The 14,241-nt window shown below is 35.2% G+C and overlaps 1 protein-coding gene across 6 annotated transcripts in view; it reads left to right on the plus strand.

Moving 5' to 3' along the window:
* The window catches only part of DPY19L1 (dpy-19 like C-mannosyltransferase 1), a 71,787-nt gene extending 60,489 nt beyond the window's left edge, over window positions 1–11,298 (plus strand). For all 6 annotated transcript variants that reach the window (XM_083822091.1, XM_083822087.1, XM_083822088.1 and 3 more), the window contains 5 exons: window positions 283–402; window positions 5,722–5,896; window positions 6,736–6,835; window positions 8,211–8,336; window positions 9,378–11,298. In XM_083822091.1, the coding sequence (XP_083678217.1) occupies window positions 283–402; window positions 5,722–5,896; window positions 6,736–6,835; window positions 8,211–8,336; window positions 9,378–9,534 (678 nt within the window). In that variant the 3' untranslated portion in view covers window positions 9,535–11,298. The remainder of the gene's footprint in view (window positions 1–282; window positions 403–5,721; window positions 5,897–6,735; window positions 6,836–8,210; window positions 8,337–9,377) is intronic.
* The last annotated feature ends 2,943 nt before the right edge of the window (window positions 11,299–14,241 follow it).

Consider the following 14,241-nt stretch of genomic DNA (forward strand, 5'->3'; position numbering starts at 1 on the left):
CTAGAATCTTTTGAAGAGCTAGCCATTTCTCAAATTCCTTCTAGTTTTATTGTTAATGTTTCTCCTGCTGTTGTTCCATACTTTGACAGACTAGACGCACTTTTAAAAAAAAGATGACAAAGTTCTGTTCACTATCTGAAATGTGAAGATCTTTACTTTCACTTTGACTCTTTTTCAGACAAACTTGTCATTTAAGCTATACTGAAAATGAAGTTACAGTTTTGAGAGAAATAAAAAGTATGTAAATACAATTGTTTGTGGTTTTGTTTGTTTATTTTGCAGGTGGTATACCATGCATTGCAGCTGTTGGCATACAGTGTCCTAGCGATTTTAATCATGAGGCTAAAGTTGTTTTTGACACCACACCTGTGTGTTATGGCTTCCTTGGTGTGTTCAAAACAGGTAAGATTTAGTGCTGCAGCTATCTCAGTACTTACACTATTACCTATATATTTATTCTAAATCAAATTTGTGTGATTGCTGAATCTGAGTATCACAGTTAAAAATAAACTAAATTAAGTTGCCTGTCTAAAAGTATGATTACATGTTCCTTTTTCCCCTCACCCTAAATAAAATAAGCATCCTGTTTTATGCAACTTGTCCAACTGCATTACTATACAAATTAGTATGCTGTGCATTGAACTTGAGCATAAAGAGACATACAATGGATTTTACTAATGCTGTTGCAAATTTTTATTAGCTATTGATTTTATCCAGAACATGTTTGAATTAGTTTATGTTGTGTTTTCACAGCTCTTTTGAGCTTACAGCATTGCACTTATTCTTTCCAAAAATGCGGTTTTAAGTAGTCTTTCATCTTGAAAATATTTTAGCCTTAAAAATCAAAAGCCATGTGCCTAACTCAGTGTACTAGGTTTGGCTGGGATGTTAATTTTCCCTGCAGCAGCCCATACAGTGCTGTGCTCCACACTTGTAGCTAGAACAGCAGTGGTATCACACCAGTGTTGTGTCTGCTGCTGAGCAGCGCTGGCACAGCATCAGGACTCCCTCTAACCCTCCTAGGCAGTGGGCAAAGAAGTGAGAAAAGAACATCACCAGGGCAGCTGACCTAAACCAACCAAAGGGATATTCCATACCATATGATGTCACACTCAGCAATAAAAGGTGGAAAAAGGAAGATGAGGGGAGGGGTGGGCTCTCGTTGCAAAAACATCTGTCCTCCTGAACACCGGCTACGTGTGTTGAGGCCCTGTTTCAAGGACATGGTCAAGCATTGCTCATTTGTGGGAAGTAGAGAGTAATTTCTTTCCTCTGCGCTTCCATACAGCCTTGACTTGTTTTGTTTTGTTTTTTCCCTTTAGTTAAATTGTTTAATTAATAATAATCTTTCCTTAATAATTATTTTTCCCCTTTTATTAAATTATCTTTATCTCAACCCGTGAGTTGTTCTTTCCTTTACTTCTTCCCCTCCTCTTCTAAGGAGGGGGTGAGAGAGCGATAGTGGTGGTGTTGAGCTGCCTAGCATGGTAAAACCACCACGCTCAGATGTATTTTTTCTAGGCTGAAATCAACCATAAGATAAAATGTTATTTTTTTTTCTGGATTTTAAATATCTTAGAATTGCCTTTGTGTATTGGTATCTATGTTTTTGAGAAGTGAACTTGATTGAATTTGTATCCAGGTAGCTGCTTTAGAAGCTTTGCAATTGTGGCAAAAGGGAAGCAGATAGGAAGGTGGCTTGAAAACTGTGTGAAAAGCTGGGCCCAGAGAGTGCTGATTAAGAGAGATGAAGTGGGACTGGAGTTCAATAACTTGTGCTGTACCCCAGGGTCAATGTTTGGTCCAATACCGTTCAACATCTTCATTAATGGTCTGGATCGTGAGGCAGAGTTTGCTGATGGTACAAAACTGGGAGGAGTGGCTGGTACATCGGTTGGGTGTGTTGCCGTCCAGAGGGACCTCAGCAGGCTGAAGGAATGGGCTGGCGGAAACCTCATGCAGTTCTACAACAGGAGCTGTGAAGTCCTGCACCTGAAAAGGAACAACCCCAGGCGTCAGTACACGCTGAGAGCCAAACAGCTGGGAAGCAGCTTTGCAGAAAAGGACCTGGGGATTCTAGTGGACACCAAGCTGAACATGAGCCAGCGATGTACCCTTGCTGCAATGGAAGCTAATAGTATCTTGGGCCACATTAGGAAGAGCATTGCTAGCAGATCAAGAGACATGATACTTCCCCTCTGCTCAGCACTGTTGAGGCCACACCTGGAGTGCTGGGTCCAGTTCAGGGCTCCCCAGTACAAGAGGGACATAGAACTACTGGAGAATATCCAACAAAGGTCCTTTAAGGTGATGAAAGGCCTGGAACATCTCTCTTCCAAGGAAAGGCTGAGAGAACTGGGACTATTCAGCCTGAAGAAGAAAAGGCTTAGGGGGAATCTTACCAATAAATACATACATAGATATATATAATATTGCATGTGTATATGCTCACAGCTGAATGGAGGTGTGCAGAGAGGATGGAGCTGCTGTTTTCAGTGGTGTTCTGTGACAGAACAAGAGGCAGTAGGCACAAACAGAAAGACAGTAGGTTCTGTCTCAACACGAAAAAAAACACTTTTTCACTATAAGGGTGACTGAGCACTGGCACAGGTTGCTCGGAGAGGCTGTGGAGTCTCCATCCTTGGAGTTACTCAGAAGTAGCCTAGACATGGTACTCGGCAACATGCTATAGATGGTCCTACTTGAGCAGCTGGTTTGGACTAGATAACCTTCAGAAGTCCCTTCAAACCTCATCCGTTCTGCCCTTCTGTAGGAAGTGTCATTTACATAAAGTATTCTACAGGAGAGAGTGAAAGGTCATGATTAATACTGAGCTGGACTTAAAAAGAGAACATGTTAAGGAGTTGAGCACTGTGGGTGCTAAGAAATGTTATGAACATAATACAAATGAAAGGAAAAGAGAAAAATGTTTGACAGAGTGAGAAGACTAGCAGTGGTTGGGGAAGACAACCGGGATTGCTTTTAAAAAATAAGATAAACAAAAATAGTCTATTTTATTCTGTTGTGATTTCTAGATAGCATCTACAATATAAAAGAATTCTGTCCAAAATTAATTTGTTCTTAATTATTATTGTTTTATCTGTGTTTTTTACTAGAAGAAAATCAATGGGCTTTTCTGCTCTGTTATTATTGAAAACAAGTGGAGGAAGTTTAGAACTTGAAATATTTCATTTTGTGCCACAGGCCTCAAAGACCTCTTACTCTTAGCCTTTTGAGAACTGAAAATCAATAAAATTTGAACTAATTTTTTTTGCTGCATGTAGAGAAATAATTTCTGAAAGGTAGGAAAAAAGTACCTTGCAACTGGTAATGACTGAAAGATGAGCTGCCAGGAGGCCAATAGGAAGCCAATATGTGGCTACCTTTGCTTTTTTTTTTTTTTTTATCACAAGTTAATTGTTATTGCAGTGAATATCTTCATTTGGTATCTTTTCTTTCTTTTTAAACACCTGAGTAATGACACCACAGTAATTCCTCCTGGATCATGGTGGTTTTTTGTTTAGTATTGCAAGTAAGGTCATCATTCTAGTTAATGAAATCTGGTGCTTTTAGTAATCATTATGTTTTGGATCTTAGAGGATGCCTCACGTTATCACTGTGTACGTTTTGGAAGAAGGACACATTCAGAGTATTTTACCACAATTCTCTTTTCGTTTCAGGTTGTATAAATTTTCAAGGATTTAGTTTAGGTCACTGACTTTAGTCCAGTCTGTCAGTAGAAAGGATAGTGTTAAAAAAGATAAATGGGAGAGAACAAAAGGAAGCAGAATACGTTTTGCCTTGCACTCAACTGCAGCTTGGCTCTTTAGTTGTTCTGCTGTTGTTTCCTGTGTTTGTAAAGTAAGCCTAAGATTCTCAGGAACCTACCAATCTAAATGATCACCTGTTCCAGGAGCTGTCCCTTTTGGACCCAGAATAGCTCATGTCCAGTGAGTTGATCTCCTTTGAAGCATCCTGAAGGCATAGTTGGTTTGAAAGAAATAGGCCTTGAATGATAAGAAAGTGAAGGCTTTAGACTGCTGTAGTTCAGATAGTTTTTTGGTACAGGAGGAGGTAAATGACAATCTGCCACATGTGACGAGGCCTGTAATTATCCTGGCCCTGTCTTGGGCCTTAGGAGAAGTCCATACCCATGTTCAAGAGTACCCCACTTTAGGTGAACAATGGATGTAAAAATAAAAATACTTTTCTACATATATTCTCTTATTAGTGATCAGTCAGCCTGAGATGGACATTTGTGAAAACAACAAAAACAAGCAGAAGACAAGACGTAGTCTGTAAATGGGAGAGTATGTTGTATTCTTTCAGACCATTGCATGAATCTGTGTATTCTCTAGTACCTCAGTGATGCACCTTGTGGCACCTGATGGGCAATAAAAATGTTATTGTTTGCATGCATTTCCTCTTTCTGTTAGGAGGAATTAATTATTCCATTCTGGGTGAAATTTTGAAAGCAAAGAGAAATACCTGGAGAGACTTAAAGACATAATGTGTTTTTTTAGCAAAAACAAGTTTTAAAAAAGATTTGCATCAATGTAATAAATTACATGAGGAACAGCATCCTGTAAAAAGAAATGCTTTGCGCTGTGTATATGTTCAGTCTTTCTGGGATCTGTATATGAACAAAATAGTGGCAAATACAGATACTTATAACATTACTGAGGTTTTTCAAGAGGATGATAGGAATGTGGTTTGGAAAGCCATGGAACTTGATAAGGAAAGTGCAAAGTTCTAACATGTTCTTGAACTGAGACTTCTGCGGTTGTTTGTGAAAAAGGAAGTTTGTTCACGTAGAATGGCACACGAATTCATTTTGCTTCATCTTTCCAGACCTACACAGCAGTCAGGCATATTTGGTATATTAAGTTTCCCTGGATAGTGCTGTTTTTGCTAGAGTGTTTAGCAAGTATTTGAGAATGAGAGTAGAGTACAGTGCATTTTTGGGGAGGTGGCTTGGGAGATCTAAATCATCTAAAATATTTCAGGGATAATTTATAATAAAAATAACACACTACTGTACATTGACTGCATGTTCGATGTTTTTGAAACCTAAATTCTTCCAGTTAGCAGTAGCTTAAATAGTTTATACATGTTCATCTGATTTAAGGTTTAGTTTAAATATGGATGAGTTGAAGTGGTTTTGCTCAAACTAAACTCGAACATAGCAAATTTGGTACTACTTAACTACCCATTTTACCTATTTGAGTATTTGCTCAAAGCCTCCAGCATATAATCTGTAGAGAAAAATGCAAGGGCTAGCTTTTCCAGTTCAAGAAAGAGAAGGATAGGATATAAAATAACGTTAGCCTTCTAACTCCAAATTCTGCTTTTCTGGTGTATTTTCAGAATTTTGCAGTACTGGTTGTGCTTACTGATTTAAGTAGGAGATAAAATACTGGATAAGTGTACTTAGCATTATTTAATTGTCTCTGCCTGCAGAATTTGACATTTGAACTAGAACTTTAAAAGCTGCATTAATGTCAATTTTCATATTTTGTTGTATTACAAATAAATGCACAACATTAGGTAAACATAAATACTTAACAATGAGGTCTCACTGAAGTTTAGTGGAGAAGCAATAGCAGAGGTGTTTCCTACTGTAATACACATTAACTTCCTTATAGAGAAATAAAAATTAGTTGTGCTGCATAAAAAAATACAGAATTGTCATCTAGGAATTAATCAATTCTTGCATTTCAGTTATTTGGATGGCTCTTCTGTAAAATCCAGCCCAAAACATTGGTCTTTGCTATTTTAGCATTGATGGCAATAGAAGGATCAGCAAACCTTCAAACTCAGTGGAACATCATGGGAGAATTTAGCAATTTGCCACAGGAAGAACTTCTAGAGTGGATACAAGTCAGTACCAGACAAGGTATAGTATTTAATAGCGTGTGATGTTCCCCATTTACTGTGAGATGTAACTATAGAACTTAATATGGTAAATAACTGAAGAGGTATTGCTACTATCTGTGCCTTGGGACTATCCAAAAAAAAAAAAAAAGGTTTAGTCATGTATACTTTTCCACGCAGAAGCTGTCTCAAATGAAAAAATTATATATATAAAAAAAGCTAGTTCGACTCCAGCCTACCAGCTTGGAGGTTCTAACCACTGGAGTAGTGTATCTGCAACAAAACTGCTTTTACAAATTCCAATTAAAGCAGGTTTTCACTTGCATGACTGGTTCTGTATGTGTGTCCATGCTTATCATTTGGCTAGAAGAAAATTTGAAGTGGCTGTGTTGTGCTTGCTCCCATTCTTTTACGGAAGAGAATAGAAGTGTCAGAAAACTATTTGGGACCAGAATAGTTATCTTTTTAGCAAGAAAATACATTCAAGCCAAAGAGGACTGACATTCTGTTGCTCATTTAACAGTGCTGTTAGAAGTGACAAATGAAAAAAAAAAAAAAAAAAAGACCTTCTCATAATGAATACATTACACAATCCAGAAAAATAAGATCTATTAAAGATAAGATTAATAGTAAGGTATTAAATCTCTGTTTTTAGATGTCAAGGTTTAAAAAAAAAAAGAAGTGATTTTGTGCATATCATGTGGGTGCCATATAAGGCTTTTTCAGAGGAAGTAAGTACCTTTTCCTCTTCACACTTTATTTTTCTATTATAGTATTACTAATTTAGGTATTTGAAAATTTGTTCTGTGTTTTTACTGTTTGATTCTTAATTTCGAACATACCTTTCATTCTGTTTTTCAGATGCTGTTTTTGCAGGAGCAATGCCTACAATGGCAAGTGTTAAATTGTCCACGCTTCGTCCTATTGTAAATCATCCTCATTATGAAGATGCAGCATTAAGGTAACTATCAAAGTTGAGGATTTTTAAAATTTTTCACTTAATATTCTTAATGTTGATAATATAAAGTAGGAAAGGCATCATGTAATATAGAAAACTTTGTTAAAATACCCATAAAATTTTAAGTCAGATTGAAAACATGCAGTAGTTCTTCAGGATTTATGTTCATCAGAGGGGATATATTGCAGGATAGATATGACTTCAAACTTGCATACAAAAAAAAAAACCAACATGATTATGGAACTGGAACTGACATGTAGTACTATATCCTTTCATCGTTCTAGTTACCCAAACACTGCAGGCAGACTGATGTTTTTTTCTCAAGATAGCCAATCCATTTATTCCTATCAACTTTCTGTGAAAAATAACTTGTCATGATAACATGTCTAACTGTAGAGATATTAAGACTAGTTGAAACTGATTTTTTTAAATGGAATTACCGAGTCGTGTTCTTTGTTATTTTCAAAATCAGGATATTTTTTCTAAATGGAAATTTATTTATCTGAAAAGGTCATGCATTTTTTTATTTTCTTTCTTAGTTTTAATGTCATATAATCTTTTCTTTTGGTAATTTGATAAAACTGGATAAAAAAACAAACACAACAAGAAAACAACAAGGTAAAGAGAAATAAGAAGAGGTGTAAATACTCATTTTACATGGCTTATGTCCTTAGTTCTGTATCTGACATTAAGTACAAACAGACAGGACAGGGCATGTTTGGGGAAAATATGCTGGAGATGATACAGTATCAGAAAATGATCAGGAGTTAATAAATAAGGTCATGCTCTCTGCAACGAAAGGAGAGTATTACTGGATGTTATAAATAGGATCATGGTTAGCAAGTGATGATTTTGTTAGATTCAGTATGCAGACCTCAGAGTGAACATTTGGTCTTGCATTCTGCATTTTAAGAAGTCCAAACAAAGGCAAAGAGTATGACCTTTTGCAGAGGGACTGGTCAGATAATTTCTTCTGATCACTTCTAGGCCAGGCAAGTTTGTTTTGATGTCTTTGCATCTACCATGGAATATTACATTTCAAATGCATCGTTTTGATGTTTTTACGTTTTCTGCTCAAAGTAACCATGGATCTTGTGGCAAAGTTGTTTCCTGATACAGAAAAATAAAAAGACTCCATATTTATTGTTCTGGGAACCATTACATTTGTGAAGGAATCATCATATTAAAGCTAATGTCACTGAAGTTAAACTACAGTAAAAGTAAAGATGTAAAAAATAAAATATAATAAAATAAAATAATCTAGTATTAGCCTAGTTATCTGGTGAAATAAAAAGCTTTCCTGTGCAACCTAAAATTAAGGCTTACATTTTCATCCTATGTTGTTTAGCTTACTTTTATCTTATTTCTCTTTTTGAAGGGCCAGAACTAAAGTAGTATATTCCATGTACAGTCGAAAACCTGCAAAAGAAGTGAAAAGAGAATTAATAAAATTAGGAGTGAATTACTACATTCTAGAAGAGTCATTGTGCATAAGCAGAAAAAAGTGAGTAACCTCTTTCTCACAAGAATGATACACCAGTCAAATATGTAGTCTGAGATCAAGCAGTAGCATTGAAATATTGATCTATGCTTTATTAAAAGTGCCCATAATACATTTTTCTCCAGCTTCTCCATCTATTAATAAGTATGATCAACTTTATTGATGTTAGTAACTTTTTGGTCTTTGTGTGCACCTGAAAAGCTGTGTTCTGTGTATTTTTAAATTTTACTGTAAATTACAGCAGTTTGCAAAGGAAACAATAAATTATTCTGTGATGGCAAGAAGAGATGTGCGCATGTACTAAAAGCCTAATATGATTGAAAGGTGCAGAGTAGAAGACAGTTTGAGTACCAAAGTATCATGGCCATTGGTTGTCACTGAAAACTTTGTCATATTTAGACTGTCCATAAGAAAAAATGATGACATTTTTCTTAAGTTCTGTTTTGAGCCTTTAGGACATCATCTAGATGGATTCATTTCATTTTTATTCTAAATACAAAGAAATTCAAGTTGTTACATTTCTTTGATATTATCTTATTTACCAAATTTAGGAAGTTTTTCAGTGATACTGACGCTGAAAGATAACTGTACAGGGAATTATTAGTGGTTGTGTGTCTTAATAAAAAAGCAAGGAGGTAATACTTTCTTAAAGGTGTTTTTTAAAGGTGTCTTAGTTTTCTTTAAAAATGTCAGGAGTGTGTTACCCTTTGTTTTATAGAAAGTTTTAAGGGTCCCTGGTGATGTATATTGTATAATGTAAGTTGTTTTGCCATATATGCTGCCTCTTCTGAATTAATTGTTATTAATTACATAACCACAAAAGCAACCAAATTTTATACATTCTAAATACTTTTTCTTGAATTACTAACATATTTATTGATTTTATAATCTGATCATTTTAAGTATAATTACAAATTTCAAACAGAAGGCACAGTCAAGTATTCATAGAAAGGTTTATAAAATTGAGTTCAGCAAACTAAATGTTTTTTTTTTTTTTTCTGATGGCATTTCTTTATTTCTCTTTTCATTTTAAAAAAATTTTAGGCCTGGTTGCAGTATGCCGGAAATTTGGGATGTGGAAGATCCTGCTAATAGCGGCAGAATCCCTTTATGTACCCTGATGAGCAAGGATTCCAGGCCATATTTCATCACAGTATTTGAAAATAGCAATTACAGAGTCTTGAAGATTCCATATGAGTAACATTTTAATGCAAAGAACCACCAGTCTTTCAGCTTTTTAAACAAGTAACTGTAAGAATTCTAAATCAGAAATACCTTTTTTACTAGATTTAAAATGGAAAAATGTGTATCTTATTTTTTACCATTTTAAGTGAATTCTGATTATAGAAATATCTTACACCCAACAGTTTGGATTTCTATTTCAGGGTCAGTCCCTTGAGATTTGCTATGCAAATGATTATATGTTTGCACATTTTATTGAACACTGATCCAAAAGGAGTTAAAATCTATGGAAAGTAACTCCGTTCTCAAAACCAATGATATTGTGAAATGGGACTGTCAGAATGTCTTAGCAAAGCAAGTTTGTTTAAAGCTTTGGTGCTACCAGCTTGGAACAAAGGAATGGTGCTATAGCATCTGGCATCGCATTTCTCATGTTGCTTTTATTACCCATTTTATTATTCTGGACAAGGTGATACTAGAAATTCTCTTAAGTCGCATAGTTTCACTAGTCGTGTGTGAGAGAAGTACATTTTTTGTGTGAGAGAATTAAGAACATTGTTCATTTTGAATCACTTAACACATGCTTTTAAGCTTGCTTTTGAAATGCAAAACTTTGTAAGTGAACATGAAACTTTGTTATTTAGGTGCACGTTCTTGAAACCTTATTGATATTAAAAATGAAGACTAAGAAGGGTAACATTTGGAGCGAGCAATAGTTTAGCTTTTCCATGTCCAAGGGTTTTTAGCATTCTTATGCATTCAGAATAAGCTGGCATAATATAAATGGAATTTTTAAGAGAAAATGCTTTATTCAGGAAAAATCTATAATAGCCTTAGAAACATACTAAAATAAATCCTTCACTGCCTTAACTAGACCTTCAGCGCCTAACGTGATAAGAAATTATTTTCAAAATTTATACCCCATTTTCTTTTCCCCTGTATTAGATCCTGTCTGGATTTTATCATCAGCATTAAAGAAAAATGAAATTTAACCCAGTTCTGATATGAGTATAGCCAAACAGTTGGGGGGGGGGGGGGGGGGGGTATAATTTCTCCAGCAGTATTAGACTGGTTCTTCAGTTTTATGTCATCTTGGTGTCACACCAACATTATAGGTAATATAGGACTTAAAGAATTCACTTCCCAGGATACCTAGTACAAGGACATTCTTCAGTTGTTTAACTGATATAGAATTTTTGTATATTTATTGTTATGGGAAAATATCACAGTAATGGTGATTCTACAGTTCAAGGTTTCTAAAGTCTCGTGTTTCTCTATATCATTCATTCTTGGTTTGTTTGCTGTTTTTTTAGTAGTTGTTGTTCATGCATCAGTCATGAGTGGTCTTTTACAGCCCTAAGAGCATCTAATAATATTAGATGCTATAGGAATGGTATCTACCACATGTATAACAGGAGCAATTAAATGGGAACCTCTGATAAAGTAGTAGTGTAACAGCTGATCAGTATTCTGAGTCGTCTTATTTTTTTAAAATCTGTTTTATTGAGAGGGTGAGGGAGAATGGTTGAAAATGCATTAGCTTTTTAACTTTTACAGAATAGATTTTGGAAAAATTTATATAAGGAAACTATCAAAAAAAGGGCTTTTGGGAAGTCACTTTTTAAAATATTAACTGAATTCAAGGAAGCCGGAAAAAAAAATCTTTATATAAACATTGTGACTAGTGTTACAGCACAAAAAGGTACTGTATTTTTATGAAATTTATGCCAACTGTTGATGTGTACTTATATGTGGTTAAATAAAATAGAAAAAGATGGAAGTTGTTCTCATGTTTCTAATGGACGTTACATTTCTACTCTTATGTATTAAAATGAAGTTTAATACAGTTGCCACAGCAGATATAACTGAAGCTGAACCCGGAACTAAACAATACAAGGAAGTGTTTCAGATAATTAGAACAAACTCAACTTATCTCTTTCCAGCCTCCAGATTATGTGGAATATTGCTGCAGGTAAATATGAAGACAGTGAGAAAATGTCACATACTATTTTACACCCAAAGTGAACCTGGAAGGTAATTCAAAATGGTGCTTTTTCGAAATTTCTAAACTCAGGTAATCTAGAATGAAACCCAACTACAGGTAGACTGAAGAAACATTTGAAAGTTAATGTTCAGAGATGTACTTCAGTAAAAATGTGCCTTATTTGACGAGAAGGCTGTTAGTGAGTACATGGCCAGACTGTTCCAGTGATGTTTATTTGTAAATTTTCATCTTATGTTGAGTGCCATTGTACTGACGCTGTCTTTGAACCAGTCTTAAATCTAAATAAATATTCTATCTGTTAAGATGATAAAATCTAGTAAAGGAAATACAAGTTAAAAAAAAAAAAAAGTAAAAAACAAAACAAAAAAATATATGATTGTGGGGAAGAAACATGAATTCATGAATTGGGTGCATCCTATCATGATTTCCTGGTTATCTCAGTAATTTGTTCTCAATTCCAGGGGAAAGAATTTAAGTTTAAATAATTCTACATTTTACACATAGGAGCTCCATGTTAACATTATGCTTATCACTGCAACTTGACCAGAAAATGGAAGTCTGAAATATCTTAACTGTCACTGAAGTTGCTTTTCAGTTTACAAGGTCCTGATCAACAAAAGTGTAACTCAAGCTCATTTTTAAATATGTGCTGTCCTTGGCATAATTTAGGCACATAATTGGAATGTTACAGTGCCTGAAAACAGTTTCTGTGGATTACATTCCAGTAATATTTAATCATATAGATTTATCTATTGGAGTCTGAAATACTGCTGGCTTTGAGTGTAGTAAAATTCTTCAGCACAGTGGGCACAATTACAATTTAGTATCAAACTGTTGATAACTGTGGAAACAGTAACATTTAACATGAGGGCAAAATGAGGAACCTTAATGAAACAAAGATGCTAAGCCCTGTTTAGTACTGCCTAGCACTTCCTCATTCTCATCTACCGTTAAAAAAAAAAAGAAAGGCTTTGCTTTTGCCTTTTTTTTTTTATTTCAGTGAAATTTAGTGAAACTAAATCAGTCAGTATCTCTTGGACTCTTATTTTATATTATGGTTAAGATGTCAAGTTCTAAAGCATAGCTCTCAGTACTGTTAAAGCGATCAAAAATGCTAAGTACAACTTGAGACCTGCGTTTTCTGGTTACATTGCACAGTTTCTGTAAATGCTGTTATTGCATCTACGCTGCAAAATGTGAAGGACTGCAGTGAAACAATGTTATTTTTAAACCCAGAAGAGTAAGGTGCTCTTGAGTCATTACAGCAACTGGACAAAAGAACAAAATCCAAACTAATGCTAGTGCTTTTCTATGTCAGCTTTGTGATTGTACTGTGAGTAGGATGGCAGATGTGGTGTGAAAGGAAGACTTAACTCTGTTAACAATTAAACAGTCTAAACATTAAGGAATTACTCTTTCAGTGACATTAAGATTGTGGGTGTAAAATTACACTTCTGAGAACTGGTTAGCATTCTGTGCACGTAACTGCATTAATTGCTTGGGCACTGAAACCTCTCCTAGTGCTATGATAAAACATTCTCAGCTGTAGTTAAATGACATGAACACTTCAGAGCAGTTCCAGTATGAAGTCAAAGCAGAACAGTGGGATAAACTGTCTGCAGCATAGCTTTGAACTGACCTGTTTGGAGCCAAGCAGGAGGATTCACAGGGTTGGGCACTGGCCTGTGTAACCAGGTAGTGCTTAGGAACAGCTTTTAGCCAGCTTGTCTGGAACAAAGTTAGTTTTGCTATGTGGAAACAGAAGGCTGTCATCAAACATCAGAAGTTCATGCAGAGCAACGCAATACAATTTTCTGCAACTTGCCAGAAACAATGCGAAACAGAGAAACAGTACGAGCATGGACATTAATAAAAGTCAGTTAGCTGGTATGTTATCTCAAAAGCATAGCTGGGTGTTCACAAAGACTGAGCTTCTGCATTAAGCAGATGTTAATTTGCAGCCATTAATGAAATTGCATGGACTGGGTCATGGACTCTTAAGTGCTAAAAGCAAGCGAAGAAAGATGAGTCATCTTGAAGGGTTCTCTAAAAACTCTTTCAAACTGAGCAGTAAAGGATTTTCCTTCTACTTCCAGAAATAAATGACTAGTCTTTGGGGTTTTATCAAATTTTGGATTCTTTTCCATCACCTTTGAGGGGGGGGAGCATGGGCTATTGTGTCAGTCCTTCAGTTTATTTTGCATCTTATGCTGAGTAATGTTATGCCTTTCCTATTAATATATATATAATCTGACTTCTTAAGAAGACATGATATATTACAGTTTTTAATATAGCTATTCAAATAGACTGCCATTTTTAGTAACTTCACAGTTAGAAAGGAGGAGCAATCACTTATTTACTTAAATAACAAACTTAATATTGTTTGTTTCAAAACCTGATCCACCCTGCTTGTATGCGGAGTGGCAAAAAAATAACGTCAAACAGTACTAATGTTACTTTGAAAGAAAAATATGTATTTTCTAAGTGATTTTAAAGAATACTAGTTTCAGAATCTCTACCTTTCAGAAATTGGCTTCTGTTTCTTGATCTTGTGCTTTAATTCTCCATTACGGATAAAATTCTTATAACGTGTAAAATTGTCGGTTGTTAAGAGTGGGTTCGTCATGTAGTAGTTGAACAATTTTATTACTTCCTGTTACAGCGTGTGTAGAACATTTACTGCCAATAGATCAAGAGAGAGAAGAGAGCTAGAAATCACAC

Source organism: Anser anser (genome assembly GCF_964211835.1).
Source record: "Anser anser genome assembly, chromosome: 2".
In the NCBI taxonomy this organism is placed as follows: domain Eukaryota; kingdom Metazoa; phylum Chordata; class Aves; order Anseriformes; family Anatidae; genus Anser; species Anser anser.